At 34.7% G+C, this 16,555-nt stretch overlaps 3 protein-coding genes and 1 pseudogene across 5 annotated transcripts; 2 read left to right on the top strand and 2 right to left on the bottom strand.

Annotated features, from left to right (window-relative positions):
- Nucleotides 1–99: 99 nt before the first annotated feature.
- On the bottom strand, nt 100–10,323 carry LOC149734750 (kanadaptin-like). 3 transcript variants are annotated; one of them, XM_089880167.1, is made up of 16 exons: nt 10,187–10,323; nt 8,431–9,903; nt 7,580–7,790; nt 6,910–6,974; nt 6,583–6,722; nt 6,254–6,409; nt 5,498–5,695; nt 4,646–4,824; nt 4,135–4,204; nt 3,539–3,728; nt 3,067–3,133; nt 2,638–2,797; nt 2,087–2,323; nt 1,553–1,620; nt 1,015–1,084; nt 100–688 (listed from the first exon to the last, which is right to left on the bottom strand). In XM_089880167.1, the coding sequence occupies exons 2-16, from the start codon at nt 9,024–9,026 to the stop codon at nt 639–641; spliced, it is 2,457 nt and encodes an 818-aa protein (XP_089736293.1). In that variant the 5' UTR covers nt 9,027–9,903; nt 10,187–10,323; the 3' UTR covers nt 100–638. The 3 variants fall into 3 exon arrangements, with proteins under 3 accessions (XP_089736293.1, XP_089736294.1, XP_089736292.1); XM_089880168.1 differs by lacking the exon at nt 10,187–10,323 and adding an exon at nt 9,998–10,180; XM_089880166.1 differs by lacking the exon at nt 10,187–10,323 and having other exon boundaries at nt 8,431–9,991.
- Nucleotides 9,395–9,880, bottom strand: LOC149734751 (UPF0488 protein CG14286-like). Its single transcript, XM_089880207.1, has one exon. The coding sequence runs from the start codon at nt 9,878–9,880 to the stop codon at nt 9,395–9,397; it is 486 nt and encodes a 161-aa protein (XP_089736333.1).
- Nucleotides 10,324–10,507: 184 nt separating the features above from the next.
- On the top strand, nt 10,508–13,507 carry LOC149734749 (translation factor Guf1, mitochondrial pseudogene; annotated as a pseudogene).
- A 107-nt stretch (nt 13,508–13,614) lies between these two features.
- Nucleotides 13,615–16,552, top strand: LOC149734748 (translation factor Guf1, mitochondrial-like). The gene has a single exon (XM_089880169.1). It carries the CDS (start codon nt 14,045–14,047, stop codon nt 16,031–16,033), a length of 1,989 nt encoding a protein of 662 aa, XP_089736295.1. The 5' UTR covers nt 13,615–14,044; the 3' UTR covers nt 16,034–16,552.
- The last annotated feature ends 3 nt before the right edge of the window (nt 16,553–16,555 follow it).

Below are 16,555 nucleotides of genomic sequence, written 5' to 3'. Positions count from 1 at the left end.
ACTTTATCCTCGCGTGGCCGGAAAACGACAGTCGTTATTACACGGGTTTAACACCTCGTTCCAGCTTACGAGTTGCCATGTATGTTACTTTGCGGGTGATTATTTTTTTTGGATTTTTTTATTTTTTTTATGTATGGCTGATAATTTGGACAACCCATTAGTGACCACTGGGTTGAAGCAATTGTCGTTAAGTGTCTTGCCCAAGGACACATACGCCCACAATGGTAGCAGCGACGAGCCTTGAACCCATTACCTAATGGTTACAGGCAGGCGCGCTAGCCACGGCGCCGGACATATTATATCTATTTAGTTAAACAAACTAAAACTGGCGCTTACGTAACGTATTTTCTTGCAAAACTTTTCAACTGATCGTATAATATTACTAACTCTTTGACGTAACGCATGAAGTTTTAAGGTGACCAGTTTATAAAAAACTGATTTTCAATTTGGTTATATAGAAAGAAACGATTACCCATAAAGTTGAAACAGAAAAACCGTTTTATAACTTTTTAAGCTGCTTGGCCCGCGAGGATAAATAAATGCACGCTTTCATGATTGCAATTTTATTGAACAGAACTTTTTGAAGCCGAAAAAATAATAATTTTTGCTGTCTGGCTTGTACATTAAAACAGCAAACTTTAATAGCCAAACTTAGCATTGAGACTTGTAGTACCGTCCCCAGTTTGGCCTGCAAAATAAAACATATCGGTTCAGTTGAAATTGCTTTTCAGGTGAAAAAAGAGATGCTATGGATTCAAGGCTCGTCACTGCTACCATTGTGGGCGTATGTGTCCTTGGGCAAGACACTTAACAGCAATTGCTCCAACCCATTGGTCACTAATGGGTTGTCCAAATTATCAGCTATACATAAAAACAATCACTCAAATATACATGGTAACTTGTAAGCTGGCACAAGGCGTATGAAACAGACCACCTGTGTTATTTAGACTGTCATTTTACCGCCACGCGAGGATAAAGTAAGTTACATTCATTCATTTATTCAATATACTATACCTTGTGGAGGCAACCAGTCTGCATAATTGGGATCATCACTACAGACTGTTGTTTGGGGTGCTGGGTTTTTCTATGTAAAAAATATTGTTACTTAGTAATTTCAAAAGTAACACTAAAGAACATAATTTAAAATAACTGTAATAAATTCCGCGAATCTGACTCTGATCTGGTGCTCATAGAGTTATACGATTTTTTTGTTTAAAAATATGGTAATGATTTGGTACTACGAAAAAGTAACAGACAAAAACCAAGTCCAAACAATTGCAAAATAAAAGATATATATTCTGCCCTAAATGGCATCGTCAGTCGCTCTTTAAATAGAGAGTATAATTTAGTTCTTAACAATCACCCACAAAGTAACATACATGGTAACTGGTAAGCGGGCACGAGGTGTACGAAACAGAACACCCGTGTTATAAGACTGTCGTTTTCCGGCCACGCGAGGATAAGGTAAGTTACATTCATTCATTATATTAGAGCAATACCCCTTTATTTAATCTAACAAAAGTTAAAAAAAAGAGTAAAATTTAGTTTATACTTTTCGATTCCTTTTTCGTCTTCTAGGTTTTCCCTCATTTTCGTCTTCATCGGCATTTTGTGATGATTCTAAAATTTACCAGCATAAAAAGTTTAAGAATTCATTCTCTTTTTATACCCCAATTTTTTATCTCTTTTTCATTACCCCATTTGGTAGTAAACAAAGAATTATTACAGAATTATATAACCGTAGCCTCATGACCCTAAAAGAGTGTTGTTAATTGTTGAAAACAAATTATTTGTGGGCCCATTGTAGAGGTATGTGTCCATGGGCAAGACACTTAACTGCAATTGCTTCAACCCAGTGGTCACTGATGGCCTGTCCAAATTATCAGCCATACATAAAAAAGTCCCAAAAAATAAAACTAATTCACCACAAAATAACATACGTAACTCATAAGTTGGTACGAGGTGTATGAGCACCAGTGTTATAACGACTGTGGTTTTCCGGCCACGTCAGGATAAAGCAAGTAACATTCAAATTATCTGCTAACGGTATCCCATCTTACCCCACCCACAATAGTATATAACTTACCATTTTCCCCCATTAGTTCCCTTTTAAGCGATTCCGGCAAAGTAGGACCAAATGTACGTATTTTAGACTTTTTCTCAGATTCTGGTAAAATTTTGGGTCTTTTAGGTGATTTTTCTTTTGTAATTAGGGGGTCAGGACTAGGGGATTCAGTGGGTATTCTATGGGTGACTTCTGGGGTGTCAATTTTCTTTTCATCTTTTGTTTTAGTTGTTGATGCAAATTGAACAGGTGTATTATCTGAAAAAAAGAAGTTTTAAATTAGAAGCTATTTTATAACAACTTTATTATTTTAGATTTTTGGGTTGTACTTTAAACTAAAAACTATAGAAATAAAACCAAAATAAAAGGCATTTATATATGGCTTTAAAATTAAATAATAATGTTGAAAAGGTGTCCCACTTTCCCCACCCTACTATACAATAAATTAGAAATACCACAAAAGTTAAATATTCGGAATTTATTAAAAGAAATATTAAATACAGGTATCCAAAAATTGTATGTAGAAATTAAACATAATCACTTGGCTTCCTAAAAATAAATAACATATATACCTTGTCTGAGAGGTGAGACTGCTTTAGTTTCTTCCATTTTCTCCTGGAGCGGTTCTTCTTTGTTTCTTTCATTCTCCTCCTGCTCTTCCTCCTCCTCCTCCACTTCCACTTCGTTATTCTCTTCTATTCTCCTCCTGGTAGGGGGTGGGAGCTCAGTATTCTGGAAAAAAGAAGTTTTATAAGAAAATGATTGAAAATAAAAAATTAAAAAAAAGACTAATTTTTAAATTAAAACAGAGCGGTTACAAAGGAGTTTTTTAATTTGTTAGATAAAGTGAAAAAAACGCGGGCATATCACACAAGGTGTATAAGAAAAAATTTCGTTATACAACGACTGCCTTTGTCCTGTCAATTTTGTAGAAATATTTTTTTCACTAACTAAGAGTATATTTTCGTGCTTTGAAGTGGAAAAATATATAAAAAACTTACCACAACAAGTTTTCCTTTTCTTTTTCCTTTCATTCTTCCAATAAAAGCCATAGATTTGCTGACAGAACTGAAAATTCAATTAAATTTTTTTTTTAGAAATAAAGTAAATAAATATGCATGTAAGACCATGAGTAGCAAATTTATTTAATTGTATGATTAGGTTGTTTTGTGAAATTATTTAGGATCAGTGGAGCAGCCAGGGGGAGTTTAGGGGGTCACAACCCCCCCGCCCCTTTAAACCAAAAAAAAATAAAAAAAAACAATTTTTTTGAAAATATTTTGATTAAACCCCCCCTTATTTTTTTTCTGGCTGGGCCACTGTTTAGGATCATAATTTTTTTCAGAAATATCGTGTTTGGTTTTAATTTTGGACGAAATAAGTAATATTTAAAAAAAAAAAATTTGGCAAAAACACATTTAAACAAACTACAAGCTATACCAAAGCCATATTGATCTTGTTAAACAAACTCACTTGTTAAGCGCTGGTAAAGACGCAGGTCTTGCAATGGCAGCCAATTTACATAATCTACCAGACTCCTTTTTCATGTTGAATAGTTTCTGTTTTAACTTAGAACGTGTAAGTGAATCAAGTGTCTTGCCAGCTTTTACTTGTTGCATAAATGCTTCCAAAGGGTCTTCGCCTATTTCTTTACTCTTGGTGGCTGTAAAAAGGGGTGTAGTATGAAAGTCAGGCGTCATGGCTTAGTGGTTATACGTTCAAAGCTCATCGCTGCTAACATTGGCAACCTAAACGTTCTTTGGCAAGGAATTTTACGGGAATTGGTTCAACCCAGTAGTATATCCGGCATACAGAAAAATAATCAGTCACAAAGTTACAAATGTGGTAACTCCAAATTAATTCTTCCCCGAAAATGCCCTGTCTAAATTATCAGGCAAACTTAAACAAAAAATCCCCCCAAATCAATCACTCACTAAGTAACATACTTGGTAACTCGTAAGCTGCTACAAAGTGTATGAAACAGAACACCCATTTTATAAGAACTGTCTTGCCCCATCATGCAAGGATAAAAGTTACATTCATTCAAGAATGTAACAGGTTTTATTTACCTTGCTTATCTTTTTCAAGCTGTTTTTCGATTTGTAAGATTTCTTTTTCCAGCTGGGCTATTTGTTCGTTCTGGAAAAGGTTTTGTGGTCTATGAATGTACTATAATTGCATAGGTTGAGTGAGCATGAGGTGTATAAATACATCATATGTATCTGGTGTATAAGAATACACCCATGTTATAACTTGACAGTGAGCATGAAGTGTAGGAATACAGCATGTGTGTCTGGGGTATAAGAAAACACTCAGGTTATACCCCAACAGTGAGCATGAGGTGCATAAATACACCATGTGCGTCTGACTAGGAATACACCATAACTAAACAGTGAACATGAGGTATATAAATGGTAAATACATCATATGTACAAATGACACTACAAAACAATACCCTTTAAATAATACACTTGGCAGTGAGCATGAGGTGTATGAATACACCATGTGTGCCCGGCATATAAAACGACAGTAGAACACCCATGTTTTACACCTCGACAGTGAGCATAAGGTAACACAAACCAAGGACTCGTAAGTCTCCATCTTATCCCCTCCCGACTTCTTCTTTTTTCCTTGCCCGACCCTATGTTTCCGCTGCTGCCTCTTAGTGTCCAGATCTCCCGTTCGATCGAGGTAACCATCTTCGTCGCTGTCATAGAAATCATCTTTTTCCCATTGTTTAACTTCACGCTGGTGCCCCTCTGCGTGAATTTCAATTTTTATTCAGTTTTTTTTATAAACTTTATTATTTTTTATAACTATTAATTTTAATTTTTTTAAAAAGGGGGGTTAAGGTACCCAAAAACCGTCTTTGGCTGTGCCACTGTCACTGACAGTGGTTTAAGATAGGATACTAATAATTGTTAGCACCTAGATCCCAGGTTTCTTAATCGTGATTTCTATGTTATAGCTTGAGAAGTCACCCATGTTATAACTGGACAGTGAGCATGAGGTGTGTAAATACACAATGTGTGTCTGGTGTATAAAAAAATACTCATGTTATAACTCGACAGTGAGCATGAGGTGTGTGAATACACCATGTGTGTCTGATGTATAAGAAGATACCCATGTTATAACTCAACAGTGAGCATGAGGTGTATGAATACACCATGTGTGTCTGGTGTATAAGAAGACACTCATGTTATAACCTGACAGTGAGCATGAGGTGTATGAATACACCATGTGTGTCTGGTGTATAAAAAGACACCCACGTTATAATTAAAATACAAATGGACAGTGAGCATGAGGTGTATGACAGTATGACACCATATTATAACCTGACACACATTGTATTTAAATACTTAATACATATATTAAACATAGGCATAATATACACAACACCTTAACCACATAAATAATAACCTCAAAACTTACCAGACTGCCTAAACATGCCATGCTTATCCAGTATCCTACATGCTTCCAATGCACAATTATTCATTGCGTCTCTGCGTTTGCCAGTTACAGAAGCTTCAGCAAATATAGGCTTCCCTGAAGGGGTGTCGACGGGCATTTCAAGCCTCGCTGTCCACTGACCAGGCCTTCTTTCAGTACAGTCAAAGTTGAGTTCGATACCTGAATGGTGATAGTAAATTTTAGGGCATTTTTGACAGGAGGGTAGCAAGTTCAATGCTTAATGCTGCTAGTCAAAGTTTAGTTCCATACTTGGTGAGAGTAAATTTTAGAACGCCTTTTAAATCCACCATTTTCCATACTTTGTGAAAGTTAATTTTAGAACGCCTTTTAGGCAGAAAATATAAGACCGGACATCTTTCATTCTATTTTCTTGTCCCATTTGGTAGTAAAAAATAACATTCAAAGAATTATAAAACTGTTTCCCCCATGAGGGCCATGACTCCCTTAGATCATTTTTAATTGTTTAAAACAGGAACAGGATATTTGGATATTATGTGCTAAAGGTGTCCCTTCTTTACCCAAAGAGCTATATACATACTTACCAATTGGCAATTCTAAATTGGTAAGATTGTATGGCAAGGGATCTAGGATTTATGCCAGAGTTGGCCCGTCACCCAAACACCCAGGGTGCTTACTAGAGTTAAAGAGTGTAACTCTCAAAAAATTTACTACATATATATTATAGACATATAATATATATATAATATATATATGTACCTTCTTTTTCATAGAAGTTTTTGAGAGCTTTATTAGGATCTTTTACATAAAAAGGATCTTTCTTTTCCTGGAGCATCGAAAAAGGGTCATCGGAGGACCCTGGCTCCTTGGATGTCTCTTCTTCTTCTTCCTCTTCTTCTTCAACCGCATCCTCAACTAAAAGAATGAAAAATAAATAAAAATTTTAATAAAAAAAATAGAGCAGAAAATTTCTCTTCTGCTAAAAAAAAACTTTTTTTTTTACAGAAAATTTTTTATCAAAGCTAAGATCGGAAATGAGTACTAGAAAAGATTTTAATAACTAAAAAAATTTCAGACATTTTACTCACGCATTCCCCATGTGATCCCTGTGTCTTGATCTGCTCTTCTAGTTTGATGTTCCTCATCTTCAAGGTCCTCTTCATCACTATCATCATCACCTAACATCATCTTGGCAAGATCTTTTTTCTCTGATTCCAGTTTTTTTAACCTGAAATGGTAAAAAGACAAAAAATTTATAAAATAAAAGTGTAATACTAATTTTAGTAATTTATATATATATATATTACTAATTTCATATTTTAATTGTTTTTACCTCCTAATTTTTGGAACTTTTTTGTTTTTTTTATGTGATGCCCGTTATTTTTAAGTGTTAGTCCGAAATAGAACCAAATTACCTGTTTTTCTCTCGTAGTTCAGTTGCTGTTTCTTCTGCTTCTTTTTCTTCATCTTCTGAGGGACCCTGATTGAAAAAAAGAAAATTATACTTATTAAAAGATGACAGATATATGTATAGTAGGGTAGGGACATAAGGTCAAGTATCCACTAAGAATATGAACATAAAATATATGACAGTTCTTGAGTGATAATATGAGTTAGTACTATCACACCATTTCTATTCAGCGATTCACACACCAGCAGTGGCACAGCCAGAAAAAATACAAGGGGGGTTCAATTAAAAAGTTTTAATTTTTTTTTAATTAGGCTATTTTTTTGTTGAAAAGAGCGAGGTCGCGATCCCCCAAAACCCCCTCCTAGCTGCATACCAGGTTCTATATTAGCAGTTTCAAACAGGCGAAGTAAAATGGCTCATTTCAAAATCCTCATTACATATATATAGTATGGTGGGGGAAGATGGGACACCTTTTCATTCTATTTTTATCATAACGGTACTATTTGGTAGTAAACAAAGAACATTCAAAAAACTATAAAATCGTAGGCTTGCCACTCTGATAGACCGTTGTTAATTGTTTAAAACACGATCAGGATATTCGGATAATATGTGCTAAAGGTGTCCCATCTTTCGCCACCCTACGATATACAAATACAATATTATCAAAAAGTAACCTGTAAAAAATGCATTCTTGAGCTGCCGCCAAATTTCATCATATGACCGACTTTAACTCGATAATATTTATGTGACGGTATTTTCGTTTTGTTGAGAAAAGTCCCATGTGTACTGCCGAGGTCTATGAGATAAAAACCAGCACTTCCGTCTTTCTGTAACTCAACATTGTCATTTTCTGACGGTTTTCCGAACTGTAGGACTGCATGGTGCCTGAAAAATATATAAATTGAATAAAATTTAAAAATGAATTAAAATAGAGGGTAATAACAATATTTACACTGGACGCCTAAATCCTGAATTAAAAAATATATATATATAGTACTGTGGGGAAGATGAGACACATTTAGCACATTTTATCCAAACATCCTGATCGTGTTTTAAACAATTAACAGCGGTTTATTGGAGTCATGAGGATAAGGTTTCATAACTCTTTGAAAGTTCTTTGCTAACTACCGAACAGGACGGGAAAATAGAACGAAAAAGTGTCCCATCTTCCCCCACCCTACTATATATATATAATATACCTATAAACATGCCACTTCCATAGCTAACTACACAGACAGTTTGATAGCTTATTGAATATAATATATTTACAGTTTTACTTTTAGAGTAATGAATAGTTAGTTCATTGATGTTCCAACTTAGACTTGAATTACAAAAAAGTACAATAATTATACTATATCAACATGGATCATTTTGTGTAAAATATCAAAGACCCTATATAATTATACTATTTGTAATCCCTTAATGAAGTTTGTTACGTGATACAGTCTGGGAAAGCCTTGCGAATACAGTATGAAAAAATACACATGAAGATAAAAATGTTATTAAAAACTTTATTTTTACATACCTTGATATAGAAGGGTGTTCAAGCATAAAATCACATTCTGGCAATCGGCCGAAAACAAAATATTCCTTTCCCTTCAGTTCACTGTTATTAATAATTGCACCAGTTTTTAAGACTTCCAAAGAATAGGAATCGGCGTCTGGAATGCAGCTCCAACTAGGAAGAGTGTAATCCAGTTTTGGAGTTGTTTTTTTGGGTTTAGTTTGCGAATTTTTTTCGCTTTTTTTCTCAGTTTTTCCTACAGGTTTTTCAGATTTATTTTCATGTACTTTTTCCGCCTCTTTTTCCTTCTGATTTGACTTTAATTTACGAACAAGATATTCCCCTGCGCTAGGTTGGTGTGGTTTATAAACTTGCGAAGGCAAAGCGTTCGATTTTGGCCGAAAAGAAATTATTTTTCGCTCATCCTCTTTTTCACATTTTCCGTCTTTTTTTGCTGAATCATCTTTTTTTTCCGGTTCAGTAGGTTTTGTTGATTTTTGCTTTGCAATAGAAGGGGAAGCTTTTAATAAAGTCGGTACTTTAAAAACCTCTGGGCTTTTAAATCCACCATTAGCAGTATCAGGACCTGCTTCTGGTTTTACATCATTTTCACTCATTTTTATCACAGGCTACACAATGCTGTCTTAAAAGGAGAAAAAAATTAAACAGTAGGTTTTAAATGGGTCATAACTTATGAGTCTTTTTTAAAACAGCAGCATATAACAACATAGGTGTCAAACCTTTAAAAAAGCAGGTGGCAACAAGAGTTAAAAAAACACATAATTCGTTATATATAACTTGGCTGCTTTTTAACGATAACAATTTAAATTTTACCTCAGGTTAGGTATTTTTGCCAAAATTTTTAATAGTTTGAAATAGAAGGTAAAACACAAATAAGCAGAAAATAAATCAATTTTAGCAGTACCAACACATTCAGTACCGATTTTCAATAACCAAAAATATAATAAAAATACAAGAAAATAACTCAAATTTCATCTTCTATTTTAAAATTAAATTGAAACAAATCGACTAAATTACTTTCATCCATAGGTTGCTGATCGTTTTGGAAGTTAAGATTTTGCGAAGCTTTAAGAAAATTTCCATTCTCTTTTTCTGATGGAACTTTTAATATTTTTATAGCTTGTGACAGTTTTATTGCATCTTTTTGCCATTTAATATCATCCTGTTCCACTTTTTGGCGGTAGTCCCCAAAAGTTTGTCTCATAACTTGACGTTTTTTTACCAAAGGAGCTTTTGTGGACAGTAGTGTTTTTATTATAGCAGTGGACTCTTTGATCTGCTTTTGGTTTGGGCTTTTGGTCAGCATACCCATTCTTAACTGCTCCACACACCAATTTAGCTCTTTTTGGAACTTTACATTATCAAAAGCAGTTTCTGTAGCAACAGGGATATTGCATTTGGGGGGAGCAGCGTTTTGAGACGTTTTCGAAACGATTCTTCTTTTGGGCATAACTTTAAAGTGTGACTGCCTACCTAAAAAACCTGCGTTATAGCTTTTTATACACTTAGTATAAATACATACACAGTATTAAATACCTAAAGGAGACACCAAATTACTAAAACGTACCAAATACGTTATTCCACGCGTGCACGTGTGTTTACTTGTTTGGGCATATACAACGTCTATTGTTTTCCAAAGGTTTCGAATCGTATTTTTACAAAAATACAGCTAATAGCCAACGCTTAAATATATCGACGTTGCTAAAATTGCGTGATTTGTGTCAGATTGTGCTCAATACACAACTTTAAACATTACCTTAGTTTTCGCTCGTGACATTCCCTGTGTGACGTCACAACAAAATAGCGTCCTTTTTCTTTTTTTTTCGTGAGAAGATAAGAGCTAGCCGCCAATTTGCCATTTTGTTCGATATACTTGGTGTAAATACCTATTCGTTCGCGTTACCATTCACCTTTGATGGGCATTTACCACAAATAAAACTATGAACAATAAAAGCAAGTAGAAACACACGAAATACCAATTCACAATTTACACTACAACGTCATCAACCTTTTGCAAAAAAGGCAAAAACACGAACTCTGGCGGTCTCCATGAAGTTGCCACAACAATTGCGCGTGAATGTGTTTGATTAGTGTATGTACAATATACGTGTTGTATAGGAACAGCTGTTCAGTGTTATGGTACTTAAAATCAGAGTACTCTGCTTAATTAAAATAACGGTGTTTCCTTTATTGCAGGTCATTTATAAAGAATGTCCTGTAAAAACGCGTGTGGCTTTATTTTAAAGTTACCACGGAGATTTTTTACATATCGCAATGTAGCTGCTATTACGCAACGTAAACCCTTCAGCACAGACCAAAGTGACATAAATCTTATCGATCTGCGGCAGTTTCCTCCAGAAAAAATCCGAAATTTTGGAATAATAGCACATGTAGACCACGGAAAAAGCACTCTGGCGGACCGGTTATTAGAATTTACAGGCACTATTAAAGAATCGCTGGAAAATAAGCAAGTTTTGGACAAATTACAAGTGGAAAGAGAAAGAGGTATTACGGTTAAGGCCCAGTCGGCTTCAATTGTTTATGAATGTGACGGAAAAGAGTATTTATTAAACCTTATAGATACACCAGGGCATGTAGATTTTAGTTATGAAGTCTCAAGGTCTCTTTCTGCATGTCAGGGAGTTATTCTTCTCGTTGATGCCACACAAGGTGTACAAGCACAAACATTAGCTAATTATCTACTTTCCATGGAACATGGGTTACCAGTTATTCCAGTGATTAATAAAATTGATATGCCAAGAGCAAACATTGCCAAAGTTGAAAAAGAAATGCTAAATTTACTGGACGTACAGACTTCTGAAATTATTCATATTTCTGCAAAATTGGGCCAAAATATTGACCAAGTTTTAGAAGCTATTGTAAAGCAATTGCCTTCACCAAATCTGGATTGTAAGTCAAATTATAATTCGTCATCTTTACTAAAAGCGCTACTTTTTGACTCTACTTATGAAAAATTTCGTGGGGTCATAGCAAATGTTGCAATTCTGGACGGTACTATGAGAAAAGGGGATATAATTAGTTCAGTGTACTTACAGCAAAAAGATGGCAATTCAAAGTCAGCATATGAGGTCAAAGAAGTGGGTATACTGCGGCCAGAACATGTTTCTACTGATGTACTATACGCAGGGCAGGTGGGGTATATTGTATGTGGTATGAAGACAGTTGCAGATGCTCAAATTGGTGACACGCTGTACCACCATAAGCACCCTGTGCAAGGGTTGCCAAAGTTCAAAAAAGCTAAGCCTGTCGTTTTTGGAGAAATGTTTCCCTTGGACCAATCGCAGTTTAAAAATCTAGACGCCGCATTGAATAGATTAATGCTTAATGATAGAAGTGTTACAAAACTGAACAGTAAAAGTTTTTTGCTGGGATCTGGTTTTAGGATTGGGTTTTTAGGTCTTCTTCATATGGATGTATTTTGCCAAAGATTGGAACAGGAATTTGGCACTAATGTTGTAATGACTAGCCCAACTGTTCCCTACAAAGCTATACTGAATCCAAATAAGCGCTTGCAAATTAAAGAAGAAAAAGAAATTACTATTACTACACCTGAAGACTACCCAAGCCAAAATTTGGTGAAGGATTTTTTACAGCCTATGATAATAGGTACGGTAATAACTCCTTTACAATACAGTCAAGATATAATGGAGTTATGTACAGCGAAAAATGGTACAGCTGTTGGAAATAGTTATATTAGCGAAACTAGTTTGATGCTACAGTATAGGCTCCCACTTGATGAAATTGTAGTCGATTTTTATGATAAACTTAAGATTTTGGCGGAAAAGAAATTATTTTTCGTTCATCCTCTTTTTTTGCTGAATCATCTTTTTTTTCCGGTTCAGTAGGTTTTGTTGATTTTTGCTTTGCAATAGAAGGGGAAGCTTTTAATAAAGTCGGTACTTTAAAAACCTCTGGGCTTTTAAATCCACCATTAGCAGTATCAGGACCTGCTTCTGGTTTTACATCATTTTCACTCATTTTTATCACAGGCTACACAATGCTGTCTTAAATGGAGAAAAAAAATTAAACAGTAGGTTTTAAATGGGTCATAACTTATGAGTCTTTTTTAAAACAGCAGCATATAACAACATAGGTGTCAAACCTTTAAAAAAGCAGGTGGCAACATGAGTTAAAAAAACACATAATTCGTTATATATAACTTGGCTGCTTTTTAACGATAACAATTTAAATTTTACCTCAGGTTAGGTATTTTTGCCAAAATTTTTAATAGTTTGAAATAGAAGGTAAAACACAAATAAGCAGAAAATAAATCAATTTTAGCAGTACCAACACATTCAGTACCGATTTTCAATAACCAAAAATATAATAAAAATACAAGAAAATAACTCAAATTTCATCTTCTATTTTAAAATTAAATTGAAACAAATCGACTAAATTACTTTCATCCATAGGTTGCTGATCGTTTTGGAAGTTAAGATTTTGCGAAGCTTTAAGAAAATTTCCATTCTCTTTTTCTGATGGAACTTTTAATATTTTTATAGCTTGTGACAGTTTTATTGCATCTTTTTGCCATTTAATATCATCCTGTTCCACTTTTTGGCGGTAGTCCCCAAAAGTTTGTCTCATAACTTGACGTTTTTTTACCAAAGGAGCTTTTGTGGACAGTAGTGTTTTTATTATAGCAGTGGACTCTTTGATCTGCTTTTGGTTTGGGCTTTTGGTCAGCATACCCATTCTTAACTGCTCCACACACCAATTTAGCTCTTTTTGGAACTTTACATTATCAAAAGCAGTTTCTGTAGCAACAGGGATATTGCATTTGGGGGGAGCAGCGTTTTGAGACGTTTTCGAAACGATTCTTCTTTTGGGCATAACTTTAAAGTGTGACTGCCTACCTAAAAAACCTGCGTTATAGCTTTTTATACACTTAGTATAAATACATACACAGTATTAAATACCTAAAGGAGACACCAAATTACTAAAACGTACCAAATACGTTATTCCACGCGTGCACGTGTGTTTACTTGTTTGGGCATATACAACGTCTATTGTTTTCCAAAGGTTTCGAATCGTATTTTTACAAAAATACAGCTAATAGCCAACGCTTAAATATATCGACGTTGCTAAAATTGCGTGATTTGTGTCAGATTGTGCTCAATACACAACTTTAAACATTACCTTAGTTTTCGCTCGTGACATTCCCTGTGTGACGTCACAACAAAATAGCGTCCTTTTTCTTTTTTTTTCGTGAGAAGATAAGAGCTAGCCGCCAATTTGCCATTTTGTTCGATATACTTGGTGTAAATACCTATTCGTTCGCGTTACCATTCACCTTTGATGGGCATTTACCACAAATAAAACTATGAACAATAAAAGCAAGTAGAAACACACGAAATACCAATTCACAATTTACACTACAACGTCATCAACCTTTTGCAAAAAAGGCAAAAACACGAACTCTGGCGGTCTCCATGAAGTTGCCACAACAATTGCGCGTGAATGTGTTTGATTAGTGTATGTACAATATACGTGTTGTATAGGAACAGCTGTTCAGTGTTATGGTACTTAAAATCAGAGTACTCTGCTTAATTAAAATAACGGTGTTTCCTTTATTGCAGGTCATTTATAAAGAATGTCCTGTAAAAACGCGTGTGGCTTTATTTTAAAGTTACCACGGAGATTTTTTACATATCGCAATGTAGCTGCTATTACGCAACGTAAACCCTTCAGCACAGACCAAAGTGACATAAATCTTATCGATCTGCGGCAGTTTCCTCCAGAAAAAATCCGAAATTTTGGAATAATAGCACATGTAGACCACGGAAAAAGCACTCTGGCGGACCGGTTATTAGAATTTACAGGCACTATTAAAGAATCGCTGGAAAATAAGCAAGTTTTGGACAAATTACAAGTGGAAAGAGAAAGAGGTATTACGGTTAAGGCCCAGTCGGCTTCAATTGTTTATGAATGTGACGGAAAAGAGTATTTATTAAACCTTATAGATACACCAGGGCATGTAGATTTTAGTTATGAAGTCTCAAGGTCTCTTTCTGCATGTCAGGGAGTTATTCTTCTCGTTGATGCCACACAAGGTGTACAAGCACAAACATTAGCTAATTATCTACTTTCCATGGAACATGGGTTACCAGTTATTCCAGTGATTAATAAAATTGATATGCCAAGAGCAAACATTGCCAAAGTTGAAAAAGAAATGCTAAATTTACTGGACGTACAGACTTCTGAAATTATTCATATTTCTGCAAAATTGGGCCAAAATATTGACCAAGTTTTAGAAGCTATTGTAAAGCAATTGCCTTCACCAAATCTGGATTGTAAGTCAAATTATAATTCGTCATCTTTACTAAAAGCGCTACTTTTTGACTCTACTTATGAAAAATTTCGTGGGGTCATAGCAAATGTTGCAATTCTGGACGGTACTATGAGAAAAGGGGATATAATTAGTTCAGTGTACTTACAGCAAAAAGATGGCAATTCAAAGTCAGCATATGAGGTCAAAGAAGTGGGTATACTGCGGCCAGAACATGTTTCTACTGATGTACTATACGCAGGGCAGGTGGGGTATATTGTATGTGGTATGAAGACAGTTGCAGATGCTCAAATTGGTGACACGCTGTACCACCATAAGCACCCTGTGCAAGGGTTGCCAAAGTTCAAAAAAGCTAAGCCTGTCGTTTTTGGAGAAATGTTTCCCTTGGACCAATCGCAGTTTAAAAATCTAGAAGCCGCATTGAATAGATTAATGCTTAATGATAGAAGTGTTACAAAACTGAACAGTAAAAGTTTTTTGCTGGGATCTGGTTTTAGGATTGGGTTTTTAGGTCTTCTTCATATGGATGTATTTTGCCAAAGATTGGAACAGGAATTTGGCACTAATGTTGTAATGACTAGCCCAACTGTTCCCTACAAAGCTATACTGAATCCAAATAAGCGCTTGCAAATTAAAGAAGAAAAAGAAATTACTATTACTACACCTGAAGACTACCCAAGCCAAAATTTGGTGAAGGATTTTTTACAGCCTATGATAATAGGTACGGTAATAACTCCTTTACAATACAGTCAAGATATAATGGAGTTATGTACAGCGAAAAATGGTACAGCTGTTGGAAATAGTTATATTAGCGAAACTAGTTTGATGCTACAGTATAGGCTCCCACTTGATGAAATTGTAGTCGATTTTTATGATAAACTTAAATCGCTGTCATCTGGGTATGCAAGTTTTGACTATGAAGATGATGGTTATGAGTCTGTTAACTTATCTAAAGTAGATATCCTTTTAAATGGTGAAATTGTACAAGAACTGTCAAAAATTTGCACCCTAGAAAAATCGAGAAAAATTGGTGCCAAAACCTGTGCAAAATTAAAAGACCTAATTCCAAGACAGCCTTTTCCAGTTTCTATACAAGCAGTTATTGGGAAGTCTGTAATAGCTAGACAAACGCTGCCGGCAGCAAAAAAAGACGTTCTTGCTAAAACTGGAGGTGGCGATTATACGCGAAAATTAAAACTCTTAAGAAGGGAAGCTGATTTACAAAAGCATTTAAGGGCGATAGGGAAAATTAAAGTCCCGAAAAATCTTTTTATAAAAATGATGAAGGAATGAACTTAAAACTGTTTGTTTAATTCAAATACTTTTTCTGAAAAATTAGAAGTTTCAGGTAATTTTATAGCCTAGTTATATAATTCATTTTTTATTTGCCAATGTATATCTATGCATTTATTTTATAGGCAATGTTACAATTTAAAACTCAACAGTGAGCATGTGGTATATAAATGCATTGTTAAAAATAGAATATTACTTATTCCGCTAAATGAGAAATATAATAATTTAAAATCTAGATTGACATTTCTACTTAATTTTCTTTTTCGTTTTGCCTTGAAAAACTTCATTAGAGAGTTAAATATTCATTCATTTGTGCCTGTTTAAATAAATAATTAATACTTTTAAAGCAGTAAGTCTGCTATTTTCCTCAATATTTTACATGCGGTAGTCTGCTACTGTTAAAACAATTGCAAAATAATTTGCCTTTATTGTTAATGTTATTCATTCTTCATAGTTTTAAACTTAGGCATTGCAAAAAAATGAAAAGCAATGTTTTAACCCTTTATTTCCGGTCCCAGATTT

The sequence above is a fragment of the Ciona robusta genome, chromosome 6 (genome assembly GCF_009617815.1).
Source record: "Ciona robusta chromosome 6, ASM961781v2".
NCBI classification, from domain to species: Eukaryota; Metazoa; Chordata; class Ascidiacea; order Phlebobranchia; family Cionidae; genus Ciona; species Ciona robusta.
The sequence above is the reverse complement of the archived record's forward strand: the minus strand, read 5'-3'. Positions and strand labels throughout refer to the sequence as shown.